The sequence below is a fragment of the Vulpes vulpes genome, chromosome 7, assembly GCF_048418805.1.
Source record: "Vulpes vulpes isolate BD-2025 chromosome 7, VulVul3, whole genome shotgun sequence".
Taxonomy (NCBI): Eukaryota; Metazoa; Chordata; class Mammalia; order Carnivora; family Canidae; genus Vulpes; species Vulpes vulpes.
The window spans coordinates 58,148,494-58,169,565 of NC_132786.1; the positions used below are offsets into that span (position 1 = coordinate 58,148,494).

Consider the following 21,072-nt stretch of genomic DNA (forward strand, 5'->3'; position numbering starts at 1 on the left):
TAGAATTGTGGTTCTCAACCAGGGACTATTTGCCCCTTCAGGACACTGAGAGACGGTGGCTACACAACTGACAACTGGTGGGTTGAGGCCAGGGATGCTGTTGCACCTGCTGCAGTGCACAGGGCAGTCCCGTAATAGAGAAGTTGCTGGCCTCCAATTTCCAAACTGGTGAATTTGAGGAACTCTGATTTAGAAATATATTTCATGTCCAGTGCCTCACTCATCCATGCATTTGGCTGACCAGGCATAAGTGTCCGGCAAGTCATGCCAACTTTACCTTTTCTTTACTTCAGATGTAGCATTCTGAAGAGCCTGCAGACAAATCCCAAAGAAACCCTCAAGTCATATGTACTCATGAGAGCTTTATTGATTCCAATAGAGCAGTAGTTCTTACCACCGGTTGTCCAGTAGAATCACCAGCAGAGATTTTTTGAAATCTAGATATAGTCTGGGGTGCCTGGTGGCTCAGCTGGTTAAGCATCCAGCTCTTGGCTTCAGCTCAAGCCATGATCTCATGGGTCATGTGATCGAGCCTCAGGTTAGCCTCCATGCTCAGCAGGGAGTCTGCTTGAAGATTCTCTCCCTTTGCCTCCCTCCCCACTTGCTTTCTCTCTTTCTCAAATAAATATTTAAAAATACATAGATATACATATAGTCTGCATGGGCAAAGCCCGAGCAGCGCTTTCTCTCTCCCAGTTGCCAGATGATTCCCCTGTGTGGCCGTGGTTGAAAACTCCTATCAGAGGCTGTGCTCCCAACTGTCTACCTAGCGAGACGTCTTCATCACAGTGGCCTCTGAGCTGTTTCTGCCTGCGTGGTGACTAGAGTCAGTGATATGGCATTGCGTATTTTAAAATTGCTAGGAGAGCAGGTCTTGAAAGTTCTCATCACAAGAAAAGAAAATGTTGTGACATGTATAGTGACAGATGTTAACTGGACTTACTGATCGTGGTGACCATTTCACGGGATATGTAAATATGGAATCATTACGTCAGACACCTGAAACTAATACAACGCTATCTGTCCATCATTCCTTATTTCAAAAGGAAGAGTAGCTTATTTAGTATTACTTATTTATTGTATATTATTATATATTAACTAATCATTGTTAATGCTCAAACGGCAGAACAGGTATCTGTCACATTACTGGCAATGTGACTAGAAATCACATGATAATTATGAGGTATTTTCTTACAAACCATTTATTTTTTTTTAACTAGGATTGCACTTGATCATTTTGAATAATTCTCCATTTGGGGCAATTATCAGATTCTAAAGCACTAAAATAGGGAGGTTGAATCATATTTTTAGTTTAATTTGGGGACGTTTGTGACCCACGAGCTGCGCGTCCCTGAAATGCAGGAGGTTTGCACTCCAAATTCAAGAGTTAAGGTCTTTTGTGCCCTCCTTAGAACAAAGCATGTGAATTAGTAATCATGAAAATACTTTCTCACAGCAAAGATTCCCCTTGGGCGCTGAGCTCTGTTCACTGGCCCGGGACGTCGCAGCCTGGCCGGGGAGCCAGTGTGCGTCCCTGCCGCAGTTTCCAAAGTCATGCCTTCCATCGGCCCATAAAGAGGCAGCAGTGATACAGTTCAAAGTGTCCCAGTCCACTTGGAATCCAACCCTATTGAATTATAAGTCCCATTCTGCAGTGAACAGCACCTTCAAAGGAAGCTTTGGAGAAATCCCCTGGGACCAAAAGAAACCCGAGACGCTGGAGAGGACGCAGCCAAAGGCACACCGATTACTGTCCCGGGGCTTCCAGTGACTTCGAGCCACTGCATCGTGGCCCATGTTCTGCAGACTATAAATTAGCCTTGAGATCGACAATTGCAAATAATGAAAATGTTAATAAAGAGGCCCTTTCATTTTTTTTCCCTCCGAGGAGTTCCATTAACAAGATTTCCTCAGTTTTGGGGTGGTTTCCAAACTTTCTAGAGCCTTTCTCTTCGAGTGGGAGCCCACTCTGAATAACTTTCCCAGACTTGAGAACTTCTTTTTTATTTTCTCCACACGTGGAACAAAATCTAATTCCCTTATTCTGTACAATCCTATCAGTCAGGCAAAACGTATATTTGCATAGTAGTGGCAATAATCACAATAATGCTGTCTTGCATAAAAATAGCTAATATTTTGTCTGTGCTTCTTAGGAGCCAGATTCTAGGCTAAGTGATTTTTATGAGCTACCTCGCTCCGGCCTCCCTAAATCATGTAAGATCAATTTAGCAGGTAGTCTCCTTTCACAAAGGCAGTCACAGCAGCAGAACAAGCAACCCGACTCCATCCAGCTCAGAAGTCTGTGCTTTTAATCAGTATGTTATAAATCTCCCCTTTATTGCTAAATAAATGTGACATTCAGATTAGAGACACAGGCAGTGAGCGGCATGTTGGTGCTGGATAAGTCAGTCTCTACTCTCTTACAGAACAGAATCAAATGGCAAAGAATGGAAAATGACTTTCCTCAGATTGTACAGATTAGCAACGTTAGGAGTGAATGGGTCCTGGGACATGAAGCATTCTTATCCATACTTTGAGGCCTAACCGACCTTTCTCACCTACACTGGGCTCATAAGGCCGAGAGAATGGAGGGATTCCGAGCCAGCAGCCACCCTGCCCACTGAGCTTCGTCTGTGGATTTGCTTCATTCCAATTCCAGAAAAGAGAAAGAATAAAGAGCACCCGAAAATATTTCCCTTTCTCTCTGGTAGATGCAAACAGAGTGTTTACCACAGACTACCAAAACCTACTGTCTAGATGTCCACACGGAATATTTGTATTCTTCGGATGCAGAAAAATAAGGGCGAAGTGTTTGTTGCTTTCTCTGACTGAAATCCCCAGATACACTTTTACACTCATTAGGCCCTCATAAGTATTTGTTGAGAATAATTCTAAAAGTGATTTACTCTAAAAGAGTAAATGGCCATTAAAGGATATTTGCTCCAGTTCCTTCAGTGATTTAAATAAGTTGATATTCAACAGGTTTTATTTTCTAATGTTTTAAGACCAGGCTTTGATTCATCTTGGACGTAAGAGTATAAATATGTTTGCCAAATCGTAGTTCAAGGTCACTGCTAGGACAGTGCTGGCTCTTCAAACTGCCAACCATTGCTACTGCAGAATAGAGGCTAGCAGGAAGTCAGATTCAGGAGGAGATTAAGCAGTGTTATTAGAAAGTATGTGTTTAATTATGTTCCGAGTTTCTGAAATCCTATGACCTTTTTCAATTTATAGGAGAAGGTTTGATCTCAGGTATCATTGGCTTTATCTTGGCTCTTATCTGTTGTATGAATCCCCTACTACCCATAATCTCAGGAATCTCTATGTTAATCACAACACAACTTTAATGTAGATGCATAAGCTCTAACATGACAGTGACACCAAGTTTTCCATTTTTTGAAAGTGTTGCTTTAGTATATCTTCTGAGAATTAATTGAGTTTCACTTGTTTGAGATTTACTGAAGTCATAAAGTCACTCTTTAACTCATCGCCAAAGGGATTAATAGAGTTGACTAAGAGATGTAGTTTCATTCAGTGTATTTATTTTATTCTGTATTGTCATTTTGAAAGCATGACTTGAGGCATTCAAGTTAACCCAGAATACACTACTGTTTCTCTCCAAAAGTCTTCTAGAAGCTGCCTCTGAATCTCAGAAGGGAACCACGTGTCTATAGAAATTTAGTTTTTTGCGTGCATATTTCAGACACTTTCAAATAGAATCCTATTGCCATATTAGCTAATAGAGTATGTTTAAAAGACTAAAAATATAATTTCAGGGGCACCTGGGTGGCTCAGTCAGGTAAGCATCCAACTCTTGGTTTCAGCTCAGGTCATGATCTCGCAGTCGTGGAGTCAAGCCCCCTGTCAGGCTCCATGCTGAGTGTGGAGCCTGCTCCAGATTCTGTCTCCCTCCTCTTCTGCCCCTCTTCCCGACCCACATACCATGCTCTCGTTCTTTCAAATAAATAAATTTAAAAATCTTTTAAGAGATACAATTTCACCCTATTCACATGTGCTGGGTATCCCATGTTCTGAGCCTGATTAAATAAATGCAGCACAGTCTTTAGGAAATCTTTTAGAAGATGCCACTTTTAAAAGAAGTCATACTGTAAGGTGCCCGAACTTCTCACAATACACAATCTACACAGATAAAAAGGGAAGGAAGGGCAATAAAATTTGGAGTGGATCTCTGTCAAGATGCAAATTCTGATCATCGTCTGGTACACGCGGAAATGCATATGCAAACAGAACACATCTCTCTGCAACTTCCAGTGTTGATTTGCAGATATTGTTAAGGGTAGTTGGATTGAGAGAAAGAAAGGGAAGTAAAATTACATCCCTTTGGGGGACAGGGACAAAATATAATCACAGACAGCAAAACTGAAGATTGAGAGAGGAGACTGCGATGTGAGTTACTTGGGAGGGTGTCTCACCTCGTATGAGTATGAAGTCCACCAAGCTGGATGTTCCTGCAGTCAGAAAACTGCATTCCCCACCTTGTGCATCACCAGGGCATAGAGCACGAGCTAATGCACACAGTTGCTAACACAGTATTTGTGGACTGGAGGAGTGCATAAAGGTATGAAGCAGACATTGAAGAGTGGACAAGAATGTGGTTCTGAAAACTCTCCTTTCATGTTCTTTGTGTTTTGCTGGAAGATGACTTGCTAATCCTAAGGTCAGGGACATGAGTGATGGCAGCGAAGGCTATAGTCTTATTCACAGATATGGGATTCAAATGAGAAGAGCCAGATATTGCAGTAGAACAATCCCTACAATAGTGATTTTCTTCTTCAGCTACTTTTCGAGGATAATCTTGATTTCAGTCTCTGATATCTGAGTGTGATTCGTTAATGCCACGTGACATAGGGGAAAGGAAGGACACATAAGATGAAATCAGAGAGGAAGACAAACCATAAGAGACCTTTAACTATAGGAAACAAACTGAGGGTTGCAGGAGGGGTGGGGGTTGTGGATGGGTAACCGGGTGATGGGCATTAAGGCGGGCATGTGATGTGATGAGCACTGGGTGTTGTATGCAACTGATGCATCACTAAACTCTACCTCTGTAACAATAATACACTATATGTTAGTTAAATTGAATTTAAATAAAATAATTACATTTAAAAATACCACGTGGCAATTCCCGTGAGGCTATCTGCCTACCAGTCTCTATTTTAGTTGGTGTTTGTCTATGTGGGCACTTCATATAATGAATTATTCCTATGATCATGGGAAATATGCTAATGAATCCATTGACACATAACTTGCTTTGAGAAATATAATCAATTTGTATCAATGTGTGCATTCAAGCCTGCATTTAAGCCTCAGGATATTGTGACTTAAAATTGTTCTTTTGCAGTTACTTCCGAAATACAGTTGTTAATAAAAGTGTTAGCTTAGGAATTCAAGGTGTATATTTATGGGGACAACTTTACATGTAGATAATATGGGTTAAATAGTTGATAAGTAAGGTGAAGCCAGGTTACTACGTCTATCTTTTACCAGCTCTTCATCCATCTACCAATGTGTGCAGCTGACTTTTTATCCAGCATGTAAGTCATGATTAACTAAAAATCCATTTAACCTATGCTGAAAGTAAGTCCCTTATTCAACACTATCTGAGCACATGAAAGCCCTTTTCTTCATTTTATAAATACTAAAAATACTTCTGAAATAAGCAGAAAAAAATCTTTATTTTCAAACTTAAAATCACATTTTGCCATGAAAATGTAAAATGCAAAAATAAAATTAATAAAATTAATATTCAAGAAAGAAGACTTCAGATTTAACATTTACGGAAATCACTGAAAAGGAGGAGTATGCACTTATATCATCAATACTAAAATGACTTGAGAATTACTACATGTTCAATATTAAATGGAAGCCTGATTAAGTGCTTATATTCTCATGGTGTGAATGGTGCTTGTGTAGTTGTAACATAAATTTACTGACAATGTTTTAACTTTGCAAAACCCCCCATAAATGTACCAGTTGCTGTTTTCTAAAGTTTTTTTTCTTAAAAAATAGGAGGTGAGATTTTTGAGACCAATACATGAATGAAACAGACATTATGATGCAGATGGATTGTTTCTTCCCTTGTCGCTGGGCACCTGTGCCATGAGGAGATCTTCCAGCAGGTTCTTCACAGAACCCACGTTAGTCAACATCTCTCAGCTTCCCGTGGTGCTGTGACAAGGACACTTAACACTTCAGATTGGATTTTGTAAATTAGTCACAAAAATCTTCTTTTCCAGTAGATTACATGTTTTCTCTCTTGACTTTTTATCTGTTGCAGTTTATCATGCTGACATACCTTTTCATGTTGGCCTGGCTGGGGGTCACGGCTTTCACCTCCCTGCCAGTCTACATGTACTTCAACCTGTGGACCATTTGCCGAAACACCACCTTAGTGGAGGGAGCCAATCTCTGCTTAGACCTTCGTCAGTTTGGTAAGTGGATCTCGAACTAAAATGAGGCCTCCTGTTGTTTTACCTAAATGACTGCCTCTGAAATAGTGCCAATCACCCTGGAACCGTCACAGATCGATGAGAAATGTATACTTGAGACATGTCACCGTGTATTCACCTTTCAGACATTTTTTTTTTTATTTAAATGTGTAGGAGTTGAGGAATGATTGGAAGTTGGTCTCATAACATGAATATACAAACATGTATGTTTAAACAGACTATACGGGTGTATTTTCTGGTACTGGCAAGATACAATTGTGATGTCCTTGTCCCGATTCCTTTGTGCCTTTCCAGACTGGATGTGTTTCTCGGATCTACTCTTATGTTCCCATGACAAACTATACAATTTGTGAAGTCTAGTGTGAAGATCATCTGAGAAATAGGTGCTTCTCTGGTTTTCGAAATAAGGCAGAAAAGTTTCTCATTTTATAATAACAAAATCAAATAATGTTAAACCAACCAGCAGTTGGTTATTTTTGTTCAGGGCTAAAACCTCCATGTGATAAAAATGGTTTCTTATGTGTGTGTAGGCTTGTGATACACAGACCTTATTGTCCATGTTACCGTGTTTGATCCTTCCAACACTTCTGTATGCTGGACAATATTATTATCCTCTTTATAAATGATATAGAGAGGTTAAATGAGTTGCCCAGGGTATAGGGATAGGATATGACAGAGCCAGGACTCAAACCCCAACAGTCTTTTTTCAGGATCTGTGGTCATTACAAATCAGCCTGCCAATCTCTCCTCTTGAAACAAGTACTGCTTGTGAACTGCTCCATGAACGTGGAGAAATGGACCGAATCCCACCTAACTTATTTGGAATTCTGTTCCATCATTTGTAAAAAATATAGAGCTACAAAAGTTAACAAAATATATGGAAATCCACATGTTTGGGTGGATTTTGTCCCATAGGCTGGCTGTTAAAATCTACCCCATGAACATCTGGGAGTGCTCCCTATGATTTTCTCTAAAAGGTTTCCTGATAGCTCAGGAAAGTGGAGAACATTCCACTAGGTGGTATCTGCAGGCTTGGGACTCAGTGGAGTGCTATAGGTAGATCATAGGGTACAGTAAGCCAACTGTATGCTCCAAAGCTGTAGCCTCCTCTCCATCCCATAAACTGGAGTCCTAAGCCTCCTTTGCCTGGTCCTAATGAAAAGCTGGGTCTGCTCTGTGGATGCAGTTCCTGGCAAGAAGACCACAGAGAGAATAAGGACAGCTCTTCCACCAGAGAGGTTTCAGTCTTGGAATCCTGTCGCACATAAACACAGGAAGGGAAAGCATCCCCAACAGCTGCTGGAGGTCATGGGAGAACAGCTGCTTGGAAACATGGCTCTGGCGTCAGTCCCTCCCTGTCAATGTTTTCCTCCTGTTCTGTTGATCTGAACATTGGAAATTGGAAGAGAGGTGGCCGGTCTCTCCAACAGGATTGCCAGCCAACAGGAGCCACCTAGTGAAGTTTCAGTTTCAGATAAACAAGCAATTTTTTTTAGTACAGCATGTCCAAATATTATATGGGACACACATATAGTAGGTGTAAACCATGACTAGGATTAAAGCTGCCCTTTGAACCATAGCACTGTTTACAACATATTCATCAAGATTCATTCCAGTTTAACTTTTCGCCATGATGTGGAAGAGAGGCCACTTTTCAGATGTCATGCAACCTTTTACCTCAGCTATTAAGTCTTTCTGTTTGCCCTTAATACAGACTCTACTTCCTGGATGGCACTTAATCTGCCTTCCAGATTATATGCCCTCAATAAGAATCCTGAGTGTACGTGCACAATCAAGTGAGCAAGGGGCGTCAGTGCAGAAAAGGACACTCCCCCAAGTCTGGGTCATGATCAGTACAAACTAATGTCATAAAAAAAAAAAGGTGGTTGAGTAGATAAGGACATGCTATGAAGCGATTTCCCTTATTTTGCAAAGTTGTCTCATTACATCTAGATGGTATCTTTGCTTTTAGGGGATCAAGGCCTTTGAAATGCATCATGGGGACTCTGATCATGGTAATAGCTCGGATGCCTGCTTAGTCTTTACTTACATTTCCCCATCCATTCCCCTGTATGTGATACGTGTATACATGTCTTACAGACCTAATGGCAAGCAGGGGTATCATAGAGTTCACGGGGTCGGGGAACTTACAGATGGTTTGTCCTATTAGCGTTTGCCATATTTCAAAATGAGTCATGAAATAACTTGCTCATTTTCATAGCTTCATATTACACAAACATGGATTTACAAACTATAATTAACTTGCAATATGTATATTTGTGGTATATGGTATTATATCATAATAACTAGATTGTGTGTGTGTGTGTGTGTGTGTGTGTGTGTGTGTGTGTAACATCAGGAGCACTGGAGACTGAGTGGAAGGCTTGGGTTACAGTATTTCAAAGGGGATGGGGGAAGGCTTCACCAAACAGCTGTTATCGGAAAGACATGAGGGTCGTGGGAATATTCATAGCAGAGGGAAGATCCAGGCCAAGTTACCAAAGCAGCTCCATGCCTGGCATCTTCAACAACAACAGAGAGGCCCGTGTGGCTGAAGTAGAACAAGCAGGGAGAGCAGATTGGGATGGAGTCGGAATCGCGGAACACCATGCTGAGTGCATGGCAGGACGTCATCCATGCAGAGACTTTTATTCCACAGAAAGTAGAGAATATTTGCAGGTTTGGGCAGAAGAGAAGCATTATCCCCCATACATTCTAGAAGAATCACTATGGTGGCCGAATGGAGAATGGACTGTCGCAAGAGTAGAAGCAGAGAAGCCGAGTGGCACTCTTGTAGTAGCCCTGAGGTGACTCAGGTGGGCTCAGGTGGGCTCAGGTGGGCGGTTGTGGGAGAAGTAAGGAGAAGTGGCCTGGTGCTCTCTGCCTTTGGAAGCGAGGGGCTGCAGAATGTCCTGATCGGTGGGCCTGTGGGTTTGAGAGAAAAGGAGGAATCCAGGGGAATGCCCTGGTTCCCTGGACCACAGGGAAGACTTGCTGTCAGATGAGCCAAGAAGCCTACAAGAAGCAACTCCTTGGGTACATGGCGGGCAAGGGAGGTCAGAGTTCACTCTGAAGATGCTGAGACCTACTAGGAACCAAAACAGAGGTGTCAGGTGAGAAATTGGGTAGAGGAGTCTGGATTTCTGGAGAGAGGCACAGGGAGCTGGCTGAGAGGATTGGAGGGAGCTGTTGATCATTGTTAGCAGGCTTGGAGACTCCCGTGAGATGGGAGGGGACAAAGGTGACCGAGGTGTGCACGCTGGGAGCTCCCCTGAGATAAGTCCAAGAGCAAGGGAGCCCGTGACAACCGAAGGACAAAACCAGGAGTCCGTGGGGTTGGGGATCTAAGGAAGGAGAGGGAGCCAGTGGCCCGGGAGGGCAGCTTGGAGAACTCATCGTTGGATTATGTGCAGGGCACTGCGGATTCCCATGGAAGCTTGAGACAAGAGCTGAATGGAAAGGGTTCAAATAGAAAGGAAAATAAGGGGATCGCAGACAGTGAGCATAGTCAGAGCTTTCTAGGCGTTCTGCTGCAGAGGCGAACAAAGACACAGGCCAGGAAACCATGTGCAGGGCCCAGGGATTCCACACCAGCGAAGTGGGTAGTAGGTCAGCGTGGAGAAGGGTGTCCTTTCCCGAGAAGCTTTCTTAGACACATCTTAGGGGGTTCTTATGTCCCCCTCTCCCCTCTTAGCACCTCCGCTCTTGGCAGAAAGGAAAGGTCACAGAGAAGCACATCTGCATGTGATGGACCGCAAGAAGTTATTTTTTAAAATGAAAATAACTGCACAGGCTATTGGCAAAGGAGAGTGGCAGGAGGCCCATAGAGAGTGAGAGCGGACAGTGTGCCTCAAAGCTGAAGGTGTGGGTGTATGCACGTGTTAAAATTAAGAGAAGGCAGGCAGTGCTAAAAGCTTAGGTGTGAGTTTGCCCAGAACTTGTGGGGTTTTTTTTTTCACTTTTGCTTCCGTAGTTCTCAAAACAAAATTAAAGACCCATTTTAGGATAGCCTTGGTCACTTTTCTGTAAAATGAGATCTGTGGCAGTGTATCACCCATGTGCGTGTTAAAAGCGCAATACTCCTGGCAAACACTCACAGGTTCTGGCTTGACGGTTCTGTGGTGGAGTCCAGAAATGCATACTTTTGAGCATTCCCCAGGTGATTCTAATGCAGTTGGTCTATAAAAACCAACTGAAAGCAAGGGTGAATATGAGCAAAATTATAGGGTTTTTCCCCCCTACTATTAGCACTGTTTTCAATATTAACAGAAAAAAATTACTCCTTTGGGCAATATGCTTTTATAGACTAATAGAAGCTTTGTACCAGCAGAATAAATTTAGATCCACACTTCAGCACAGTCTGGGACATAGTAATCAAAATAATTGTGATGCCTACACCACTGCATTAATGGACCAAACCAATCAACCGGCTACAATTGAATCCAGAGATTCTGGTGGCTAGGTCCAATTGAATTCAGATCAAAAATGTCGTAAATTGCTTGAGGGCTAAATAATTTTTATCTTCCATTCATAATTCAGGTTATAATTATTATCTAGCAATAAAAACTGAAGGAGGTTTCCATTATACTATGGCATAAAATGGAACTTGCTTAGTTTTTATCAGCAAGATTCTTTTTCTTTCTCTGGGCTCTTGAAAACATTTATAAACCAAGCTATAATTTTCTACATGTAGGGATTGTGACAATTGGAGAGGAAAAGAAAATTTGCACCGTCTCTGAGAATTTCCTGAGGATGTGTGAATCTACCGAGGTAAATGTTTTTAAAGCTGTTTATATTGCCCAAATTTTAGCCACATTTGGTATTTGAAAAATATAAGTAAAATATATTTAAACATATTTAAATATATTATTTATTAAATATATTTAATATACATTTAAAATATAAGTAAATCTATATTGAATTTTCCCCCTTCCCTCTCAGAGGCATTTTTACTCACAGTGATCTTATGCAGGGTGAGTGGAGAATAAATATGAATGAGATGCTCTATTTCAGTATAAATTATAACAAATATATTTTTTCCAGAAACTATCATTTTCATATAAGTTGAACATTTTTAATATTATTAGGTAAAAGGATAATGTAGCCTTATATAGTTATATTACTGAAAATTATCATTACTAAGGACGATATCGTCTTTGTAATAAAATTATACTAAAATGCTGCAGTTGCAAAGACTTCAATAATTTGCAGGAGAAAAGATGCTGTAATAATGTTTTGTATCCTAAGTGCACTTTCGTTAAAGATGCAGAGTTCTTCTTCGTAAGACAGCAGCCATCCTGATCTCTCTTCTGCTTGTAACCCTGACACGGGTTTTGATTCTCTGTTGGTTTCTTTGCAGCTGAACATGACCTTCCACTTGTTCATTGTGGCGCTTGCCGGGGCCGGGGCAGCTGTTATTGCTATGGTAAGACCTGGAGCTCTGAGGCTTGGTTTTTCTATTTGAATGACAAGGTGATTTACTCATTGCGATGATCATTTGTCTCCAATCCTGAAGTCCATACTAATCCTATTGGTTTTACTATCAGTAAAAAAAAGGGGGGGGGGGAGAGGGTGGTAACAGGGAACAAACAAAAAACACAAGGCTTAATCTGAAAAACTATTATTGTTACAATAGAGAGACTATTCAGTAAGCAGTTTAAGGATTAAAACACTCAATCATCTTGGTAACATGAACAAAAATAAGTAAATGCATTAGTGTTTCAGATATTAGATCGCTGCTATTAACATAAAAAATCACCTCTGGATCATCTAGGTCTGTATCGATGTGGTATTCTAGGTAATCTAATCCGTTCCTCACATTATCCTTTCCTCTTCCTCATTCAAGGACATAAAGAAAAGCCATATTGAGTCACTTATGGAAAAAGGATTAATTTAATCTTCTTAATACAGATGTCAATTGTTTTGTGTCATTACTTTAATCTCTAATTTAGTTCAGAAATACAAAGAACAAGTTTTTCAAGTCAAGCTTATACTGGGTGGTGAGGACCTGCAATGTCGCAGGTAACTTCCTTGGTAACTCACTGGGAAGTCCAGGTTGCTCACCCGACCACCAAAGACCAACAGTGGACAGATGCCTGGAGCATCAGGAATAGTCTTTGCAGCCAAGGTCTTCCGTCTTCCAGTCCTTAGATTTGCATCCTGGTATGCAAAGTAATAATACAAAAGTGAAGTAGAATAGAACTCCAGAATGTGCCTGGGAACCTCACAAATATTCTAGTCAAATCAATATGCAGGAATGATGAATTGATTCAGGTTTCTTTAATTCCTTTCCGTATAATGCCAATCCATTGTCTGATGTGTTGGTGAAAGGAGCACTTTTTAAAAACTATGAGTGTTTTCTCCCTTGTCAAAGAATAAAATGAAGGGAGCACATGGGTGGCTCAGTCAGTTAAGCACCCAGCTCTTGATTTTGGCTCAAGTCATGATCTTGGAGTGGTAGGATCAAGCCCCACATAGGGTTCCTTGCTCAATGGGGAGTCTGCTTGAAACTCCTCTGCCTCTCGCTCTGCCCCTCCCTCACTTTCTAAATAAATAAATAAATAAAATCTTAAAAAAAGAAGAAGAAAACTAGGAACTAATCAGTGGTAAGGTACTGATAAGCTATTCCAGACCAGTTTTTTTGTTTTTGTTTTTTTTTTTTAGTGACTTTATAAACACTTGAGATTTGATTCTGTTTCCGCAAAATGATTTTTAAAAATAAGAGAAATGACTGGGTCAGTGCTAAAGTGAATTTTCAGACACTTTGTTAATTTCTTATCATGCTAATTGTTCAACATTTTAGATTGAGTGTATAAACTTGTACACAGGAATTTTATTTCAGAACATGAGGTGCTTATGATCAACAAGAAGATCATGTTGGCTAATTGATTGGAGGGGTCACAATAAAACAATAAGCAAAGGATTTATATTCTCAGCCTAAAATCAATGCTAAAATATGCCCTGGGGAAGCATTACATGTTCTGGGCAGTGATGTTCCGGACACTCAGTGTCCCAGGGAACACCCAGCCTGGTTGTGCAGTAAGAGGAAACACATTCATATATACATTCCTGTCTGATGGAAAATTTTTAGGGACTTGTGTATGTTCAAACAGTATGCACTCATGTATAAGAGGTATATCAAAGCACTTTTTGTAAAGAGGTGTGTAATAAATTGTGTGTTCACATTTGCTACACATGAGTGTGTATAAAACTCTGTGTAAGAATGCATGCCGTTAGGCATACATTACTGAAAAAGGACCTGTCTAAATGAATACTGTTATTCAAATGTCCCTAAAAATGCCTACTCTGAAATGATTCTGTCATCAAAAAAGATCTTAAGATAGTAGCAATTCAGATGTTATGTATTTCTTAAGGAATCTATACTTTGCATAAATTTAGATATTAAGTTATAAACAAATTTTATTGCAAACTACAAGAGTTTTAGAGTATTATTTTTAAGTACTAAGCACCCTTTGGATATCTAAATATATGCAAATCATAAATGCCTTAAGAAATAAATAACAGTTAACTACTGATTGACATCAGTATTTCTAATTCTTTAGCTCTGATAATAGTTTAGGTTTTAGGAGACAGGGATAATATAACATAATTACTCCTTCTGTTCCTGGCACTAATATTAGTACCAATGGTACTGTCAATAGATTCTTTACATCTTGCTCCGTTAAAAGCACCACCAAATGCTTAAGTACATGAATACATTCAATAGTCGTAATACAGCAACTGTCGTTGACCTCATCACCAACTCTCTGAACACTCAAAGTAGACTACCATTATTATTTCCATATTAGAGAAGAGAAATTTGAGATCAGTTCTTCTCTACCAAAATATTTAAAACACCATCTGTAACTTAAGGCAGAAATAGTAAGAATTTAAACTAAAGCTAATGTGATTTACTCCATTTAAATTTTCAGAGGTGTTAGGAAGTTCTGTAGGCAAAAGGGGTCTTCTTGGCATTGCACCAGGTCCCAGGGACTGCTGTTCACCCACGTGAGGGACAGTAATGAGCCTGGCAGCTGGTGTCCCCCTAAGGCCAGAGGAAATGTCCAAAGACCTCTTGGAAACTGCCAGTTTCTAAACCAGAATGACACTCCTTTCAATTTTTCACTCAGACATATTTAATGGTAATTTAGGGGTCATATTTTCTCTGACTTTAAAAGAAGGTTTTTGTACATCTAAAAATATATTCATTCGGTTAAAACATATTCTGAGTACCCACTACTTGCTAAACATGCTCCACAGTACTTTTGTTTTCAGAGCAACCACAGCAAAGTGCCACATGAATTTGGTCATGTGTATAACCTCTGCTCCGTCCACATGTATGTAGTGATTCAGGCTTCAGTATGAAAATGACAGAGTGCAAGAGCAGAACTCACAGCTCTTGCTTGCAGGTGGCTTATGATTTCCACTAAACAGAATGCAGAATTTCAGAGGAAAGAGAACATTCTGAAATTCCTATTGGTATTCTAATTGGTATGCACCTTTTCCATATTGCCGTGTCAGAATTGTCATTTTTTCCCTACTGCCTGTTGACCGCCTTAACATATCACAATAGTCACCACTTAGAGTTGACTTTGTGTTCTTTATGTCTATCTGTACTTTTCTAAAACCAGCCTACCTTCTGTCTTTCAAAGTATTCTTCACTAATCAAAATGTTAGTGTTCTCTTTTACTAAATTATGGATAAAAATATCACCCACCCTTTGAAGTTCAGATCAAGGGATGCCTGGGTGGCTCAGTGGTTGAGCATCTGCCTTTGGCTCAGGGCGTGACCCTGGGGTCCCGGGATCGAGTCCCACATTAGGCTCCCCATGGGGAGCCTGCTTCTCCCTCTGCCTGTGTCTCTGCCTCTCTCTCTCTGTCTCTCATAAATAAATAAATAAAATCTTAAAAAAACTAAATCTCAGATCAAGTAAACAATTAACAACTTAGTTCCTCTTTCATATTCACCCATCAAAAGCCATCATTTGGAAAACTGCTTTATCTCTCTCTGTGGACCAGGAGTGAGAGAAAGAGCGAAAAACAAACAAGTGATCACATAAAAATTAAGAATCCACATTGGCTCCTCCAGACTTGAAAAAGAAGAAGAGAGAGAGAGAGATTCTGAAAGATGGGGAGCTGAGAAGATGCTCTCATGTAGTCAGAGGCGTGAGAAGGAACAACCTATTTATCTTGTTCCTCTTACCGCAGAGATTTGGGTTCCGTTGTATTAGCACACATGCCCTACCTAAGCGTATAATTCGACTATTTCTTTCCTGATGGTGAGGTGTAAGGAAGACACTGACCAGACTTCCAGTATAAATTATTTCTGTCTTTGATTAGGTTCACTACCTTATGGTTCTGTCTGCCAACTGGGCTTACGTGAAAGATGCCTGCCGGATGCAGAAATACGAGGACATCAAGTCGAAGGAGGAGCAAGAGCTTCATGACATCCACTCTACTCGCTCCAAAGAGCGGCTCAACGCCTACACATAAATCCGCCCTGCCTGTCCTGCCTGCCATCTAGATGCATTGGTGTTTAACGAAGGGCCATCCAACCGTCCAACCTTGTGAAAACTAAAATGGGAGTGCTTCTCATCAATGATCTGTAGGGTGACTTATGAATCACCTGACCACAATTCTTGGTTGTTTAGCACATAATTTCCTAATTTGTTAAATTGGTGTGAACAAATCTCTTCTACAAGCTCCTATCCAGCCTTTTCCTTTTTTAAATTTCTCACACTCATTTAAATAATTCTGTAAGATTGAAGATACTAACATTGTCAAGTGCAGAGATTTTATTTGATTTTTAACCACTTCCCATGTGTTGATACATAACACCTTTTGCATTATTTCTTATGTTTTGAGAAGAAAAATAGCTTTTTATACTTTTTAGTTTTGGTTTCGGTAACTAGTTTAACTACAGGTAACCTTCAAAGGGACCATTGTACATTATGAACAATAGACAGAGATGGTATCACGAGGACTCTTCTTGAAATATGGAAATCCCGTCTGGAGATCAGTGGCCACGTTACCACAGGCCCTGGTTCATATTTTCATCAATCTAAGGTGCAGTTTCTAAATTTGTAAGAGTAGGTGTAAAAAAAAAAAAGTGCTTCTTATCTTTGTTAACATTGTATTTTTTTTCTTGATGTATTTCTCTCTTGATTACTCATGTTTATGTTGTGAGCACATGGAAACAGTGATGCTAATGCATGGCTAGTTGCCTTTTTAAGATTGTGACACCAGACTTACCTTTTAAAGCTTAGTATAGAGACAATTTTACTGGAAATAACTACTGTGAACTATTGAAGAATGATTTCTTTGTGATTTAAGCAGTGGCTGGATTGGAACTTTTAATATGCTAATGTGGAACATTAATTACCTTTATGAAGGTGGTATATTAAAAATAAGCACACTAACCCCTCCGAAGTTGTTTTACCTACTTTAAAACGTTTTAACGGATTGCACCTCTGTAAACTATCCCTCCAATGTGTATGATATATTTGAAAAGGCTTCCATTAATATAATAGCTTTGCTTGCAGCCTTCCGATCTATGTTGGTTCACCTGTAGTGTTTTTTAAAGTGTGGTCAGAGGCCACGATAGAATGTATCCCTTCCAAGTGTAGTAATATATCTGTGTTTTTCTTTGAAGTAAGTCATTTTAACCAAATGTTCAGTCATAATCATTTATAAGAAGTACCTATATCAAAGGAATTAAAAAAAAAGCAATCAGTATTACTGGACCAAAATTGGTGTTTGTTTTAACCTTGACTCTTCTTTTGATTATTTCTAATGCTACAAGAATGCTGTAAAGTGTCTTTTAAAATGCTGTAGCCTGACAAGACATTTTTGTCAGTGTATAAAAAATTAGGTAGTATCGTGCACTGATTTGACCATTGTGAAATCTTTTCTCAGTGTAAGTGCATTTCTAATAAAATTTATGAGTGAAACAATCTTTGTACAACGACTAGTCATGCATCATCCGTAATTTTACAAGTTCTTGTAGTAGGTAGCGGGGTATTTACTAGGGTTATCTGTGGCATGATTATGCATTCTGTAGTATTATTTAATTAATTTGGGGTTTTGCTTTTTTTTTTTTTACATGTAGATTATCTTACTGGTTCAACAATTTTCTGATATATGCAGTATTACAGATATTCAGCAAAAGTATTAATGGGCCTCTTTAAATTCTATATTATAGTGTTTCAGTTCTGTGTCTTAACAGTTTGTGATGATTTTTAAAACTGTCTTTTAAACTTATGTAATGATGTTGATGCTTTCAGCTTTTTTTTTTTCCTGGTATTAGAGTTTGTATTTTCACAAAGAGTGCTTTGTAGCAGGCATTACAATTAATCTGTTTTGTACATAAATGTGCCAACAGCTTGATGGTGGCGTTTTTGAAATGTAGAACAAAGTGCTTGCAAAAATGTAATAAATACACTTGTGTACTTTGTGTACTTATTATTAGTTTCTGCAGTGTTTATTTTGTGGATTTTTTTTTTGTTTTGTTTTGTTTTGTTCATTCCTCTTTCCTATGTGTGTGCCTTCTTTCCAGATGCGGTAGATGCTGTCTTTTTAGGATGCTATTACCTCAGTTGAGTTGACCTCACACTGAACTGAGAATTCTTTGCATGACTTGCAGCATAAAGAGGCTAGGGAGCCGGGGATAGGGCAAAAGTGTGAAGATTCTGGAGGTCATTTAATTTAGCAAAATGATAACAATTCCCAATTTATGCTCTTCCCTTGCCTAATTTCTATTGTTTTGTGTTTCCTTTAGAGCTTCCTAAACTAATAGAGAAACAAATAAGACTAATTCAATTCAGAAAGAAAAATGATTTCATGGTTTGCTTCGAAACTTCAAGGTGAGAAAGATTAAATGAAAAATATATATACTTTTTCCAGACTCCTTGTTTGTTTGGGTTGTAATTTTTTTCTGACCAAACTGGAAGTGATGACAATTTAAAAATGATAAAACAGTGACCAATAAAAATCTTTCTTTCCTTTTTTTTTTAAAGATTTTATTTATTCATTCATAAGAGAGAGGCAGAGACAAAGGTAGAGGGAGAAGCAGCCTCCCTGCGAGGAGCCCAATGCAGGACTCGATCCCAGAACCCTGGGATCACGACCTAAATCAAAGGCAGGTGCTCAACCACTGAGCCACCCAGGTGCCCCAAAAATCTTTATTTTCACCAGGCCTAAGTAATTGTATTAGTCTTCAATTATATATGTATTATTATTATTATTATTGTTATTATAAGTAATTATTATAAGTGCCTGAAATACTCAAGGTACTTAGGTCACAAATATCTACAGTAATTACAAGCACATCTCACCAAAATATGTTTTAAAAAGTCACTCTTAAGACAATAAGAAAATAATACCATTATTAAATAATTAAACTTAATAATAATTATTATTAAATGACATTTTTATTCTTTCCAGCATTAATGAAATTCTTAGCGTATCAACAAGAAAATAAAGAATTATATATTAAAGATTGTCAATGTAAACAAAACTGTCACCAGCGAATCCTTTTCAAAGAAACTGATCATTGTAAGATAATTATATTTTTTTAAAACTTAAAAGTCCATTTCTGTTTGTAAAAATACATACTTATCTCTAAAGCAAGTAATATCCCTTTGGGAATTTCTTACCGTCTAGCGTTATTGAGATATAATTGACATGTAAGCCTTTTGGGAATCATAAAGCTAATGTGAAGACTAAGGAAGTTACTCACTTTGAGAAGAAAATGTGTGTCGTCCAGCTTTGGCATGGGTGTATTCAGTTGACTTCCTCATGTTAAAATGCAGAAATAGCAGATTCTGATTTATTCATTCAAAGATCCAGTAAACCCGACTCTTGTTTTATTTTTGTCTTTTAGACAAAAGAGAAAAATATCATTTTTAACATATCTTTCACTTAAATCACTCCATAGTTTACAAATGCTGAGCATGATGGGACTTGAATTAAGCCATCATACCTTGAGAAACACTCTGCTAAGTTTTCTGTGAGGTTTTCAGATAGCAGAGCATCTGAAGTCCATGGAGGCAAGTCTACAAAATGCTGCTAGCTAACTCACATGTGACCCTCTTCCTACTGGCTTAACTAAGCCAGGACCTTGAGTTTCTTCTCACAAAAGTGAATTTTACCGGTGTGATTATTGAGACTCTTTTACTCTTTCCCCCCAAATCCACCATGCTTGCAAACTGAAAAGAATGTAGAAAATGCTGTCCATTGAAGCGTTAATTTTTAAATGAATTACTGAAATAAATAAAATATTAAATGAAATGATATCAAAATGAAATAAAATTTACCTAGACCACTGTATTTCTAACCTGTGCAACCCCCTGGAGAAGAAAACACCAAACAAAAGAAAATAAATAAACGATGGGGGAATACGAATTAGGAAAGAGAAGAGATCCAAGTAATTCCACTACTAGGAAGTTCTAAGTTCTTTCTAAGAACTTTCTAAGTTCTAAGTTTCTAAGAACTTAGTTCTTTCTAAGAACTTTTAAGTTCTTTCTAAGAAGAAATAAAACTGCAGTTATTGGACTATATAAATTGCATGGGGGGGGGGGGATTTGTAGAAAGACAGTAAAAACTACAAACACCAAGGATTACATCAAGAAGAAACAGCCTATAAAATTTTTTTTTTTAATTTTTAAGTGGGAAAACCAGTTGAGACTCACAGCTCTTCTTTTCTTCGGCATTGTGTGCCCTCCATTGGATGCTTGAGCAAATACCCTCCCGCTCCAGGCCTTGCAGGATAGAACACCTTTCTTCCCCCAACAGCCGAGGATGGGGCATGAGAGAGCTGAGCCCACTAAGTTGCCCAGCATCCCTGCTCTGATTAGAAAACAGGAACATTGTCTGGCTTTTTTAAAAGTGCTGAAATCGGGACACCTGGGTGGCTCAGCAGTTGAGCATCTGCCTTCGGCTCAGGTCATGATCCCAGATCCCAGGATTGAGTCCTGCATCAGGATCCCTGCATGGAGCCTGCTTCTCCCTCTGCCTGTGTCTCTGCCTCTCTCTCTGTGTGTCTCTCATGAATAAATAAATAAAATCTTAAAAACATTTAAAAAAATTAAAAGTGTTGTAATCTATATGCCTCTTTTACTGTTTCAACAATTACTTTTGTCTCTTGGGAGCCACCCTGATGGGGACGGTGGCATCCCCTGACAGATCCGAGTCTGTGAGTCTGCCCTTCTCCACCGTTTGGTGTAGATTGCCAGGAGCCGTGATCCAAGGAAGGCACCTCAGGCCGGAGCACAGGTGCGGCTGGCTCATGTAGGATGCTGACTGTGTGTGGGTAAGCCCCAGACTTTTTTCTACTGATTTTTTTCAGTGTGTCTAGAAAGTATTGATCCTTTTTTCTCAGAGGGATTTACACAAAGCGTCACAAATTAGCACTCCCATTTTGACATTCATTTGTTAGTTGACACAGTGGAGAAGGACCACTTACAGGATCCGCTAAAAATACACATGACCTACTTCTGTGCTTTCAATGAATGAACATTTAGAATTGGCAAGTTCCTTGGTTTTTTTTTAATATCTTATTAAATTCTTTTATCACTGCCATTGATTAATCTATGAAATTTGTCAGT

The 21,072-nt window shown here is 39.3% G+C and overlaps 1 protein-coding gene across 3 annotated transcripts in view; it reads left to right on the plus strand.

The window, feature by feature from the left end:
* GPM6A (glycoprotein M6A) overlaps window positions 1-17,929 on the plus strand; it is a 332,016-nt gene extending 314,087 nt beyond the window's left edge. For all 3 annotated transcript variants that reach the window (XM_072763896.1, XM_072763897.1, XM_026015817.2), the window contains exons 4-7: window positions 6,299-6,452; window positions 11,164-11,240; window positions 11,830-11,895; window positions 15,809-17,929. In XM_072763896.1, coding sequence (XP_072619997.1) covers window positions 6,299-6,452; window positions 11,164-11,240; window positions 11,830-11,895; window positions 15,809-15,961 — 450 coding nt within the window. In that variant the 3' untranslated portion in view covers window positions 15,962-17,929. The remainder of the gene's footprint in view (window positions 1-6,298; window positions 6,453-11,163; window positions 11,241-11,829; window positions 11,896-15,808) is intronic.
* Window positions 17,930-21,072: the final 3,143 nt, after the last annotated feature.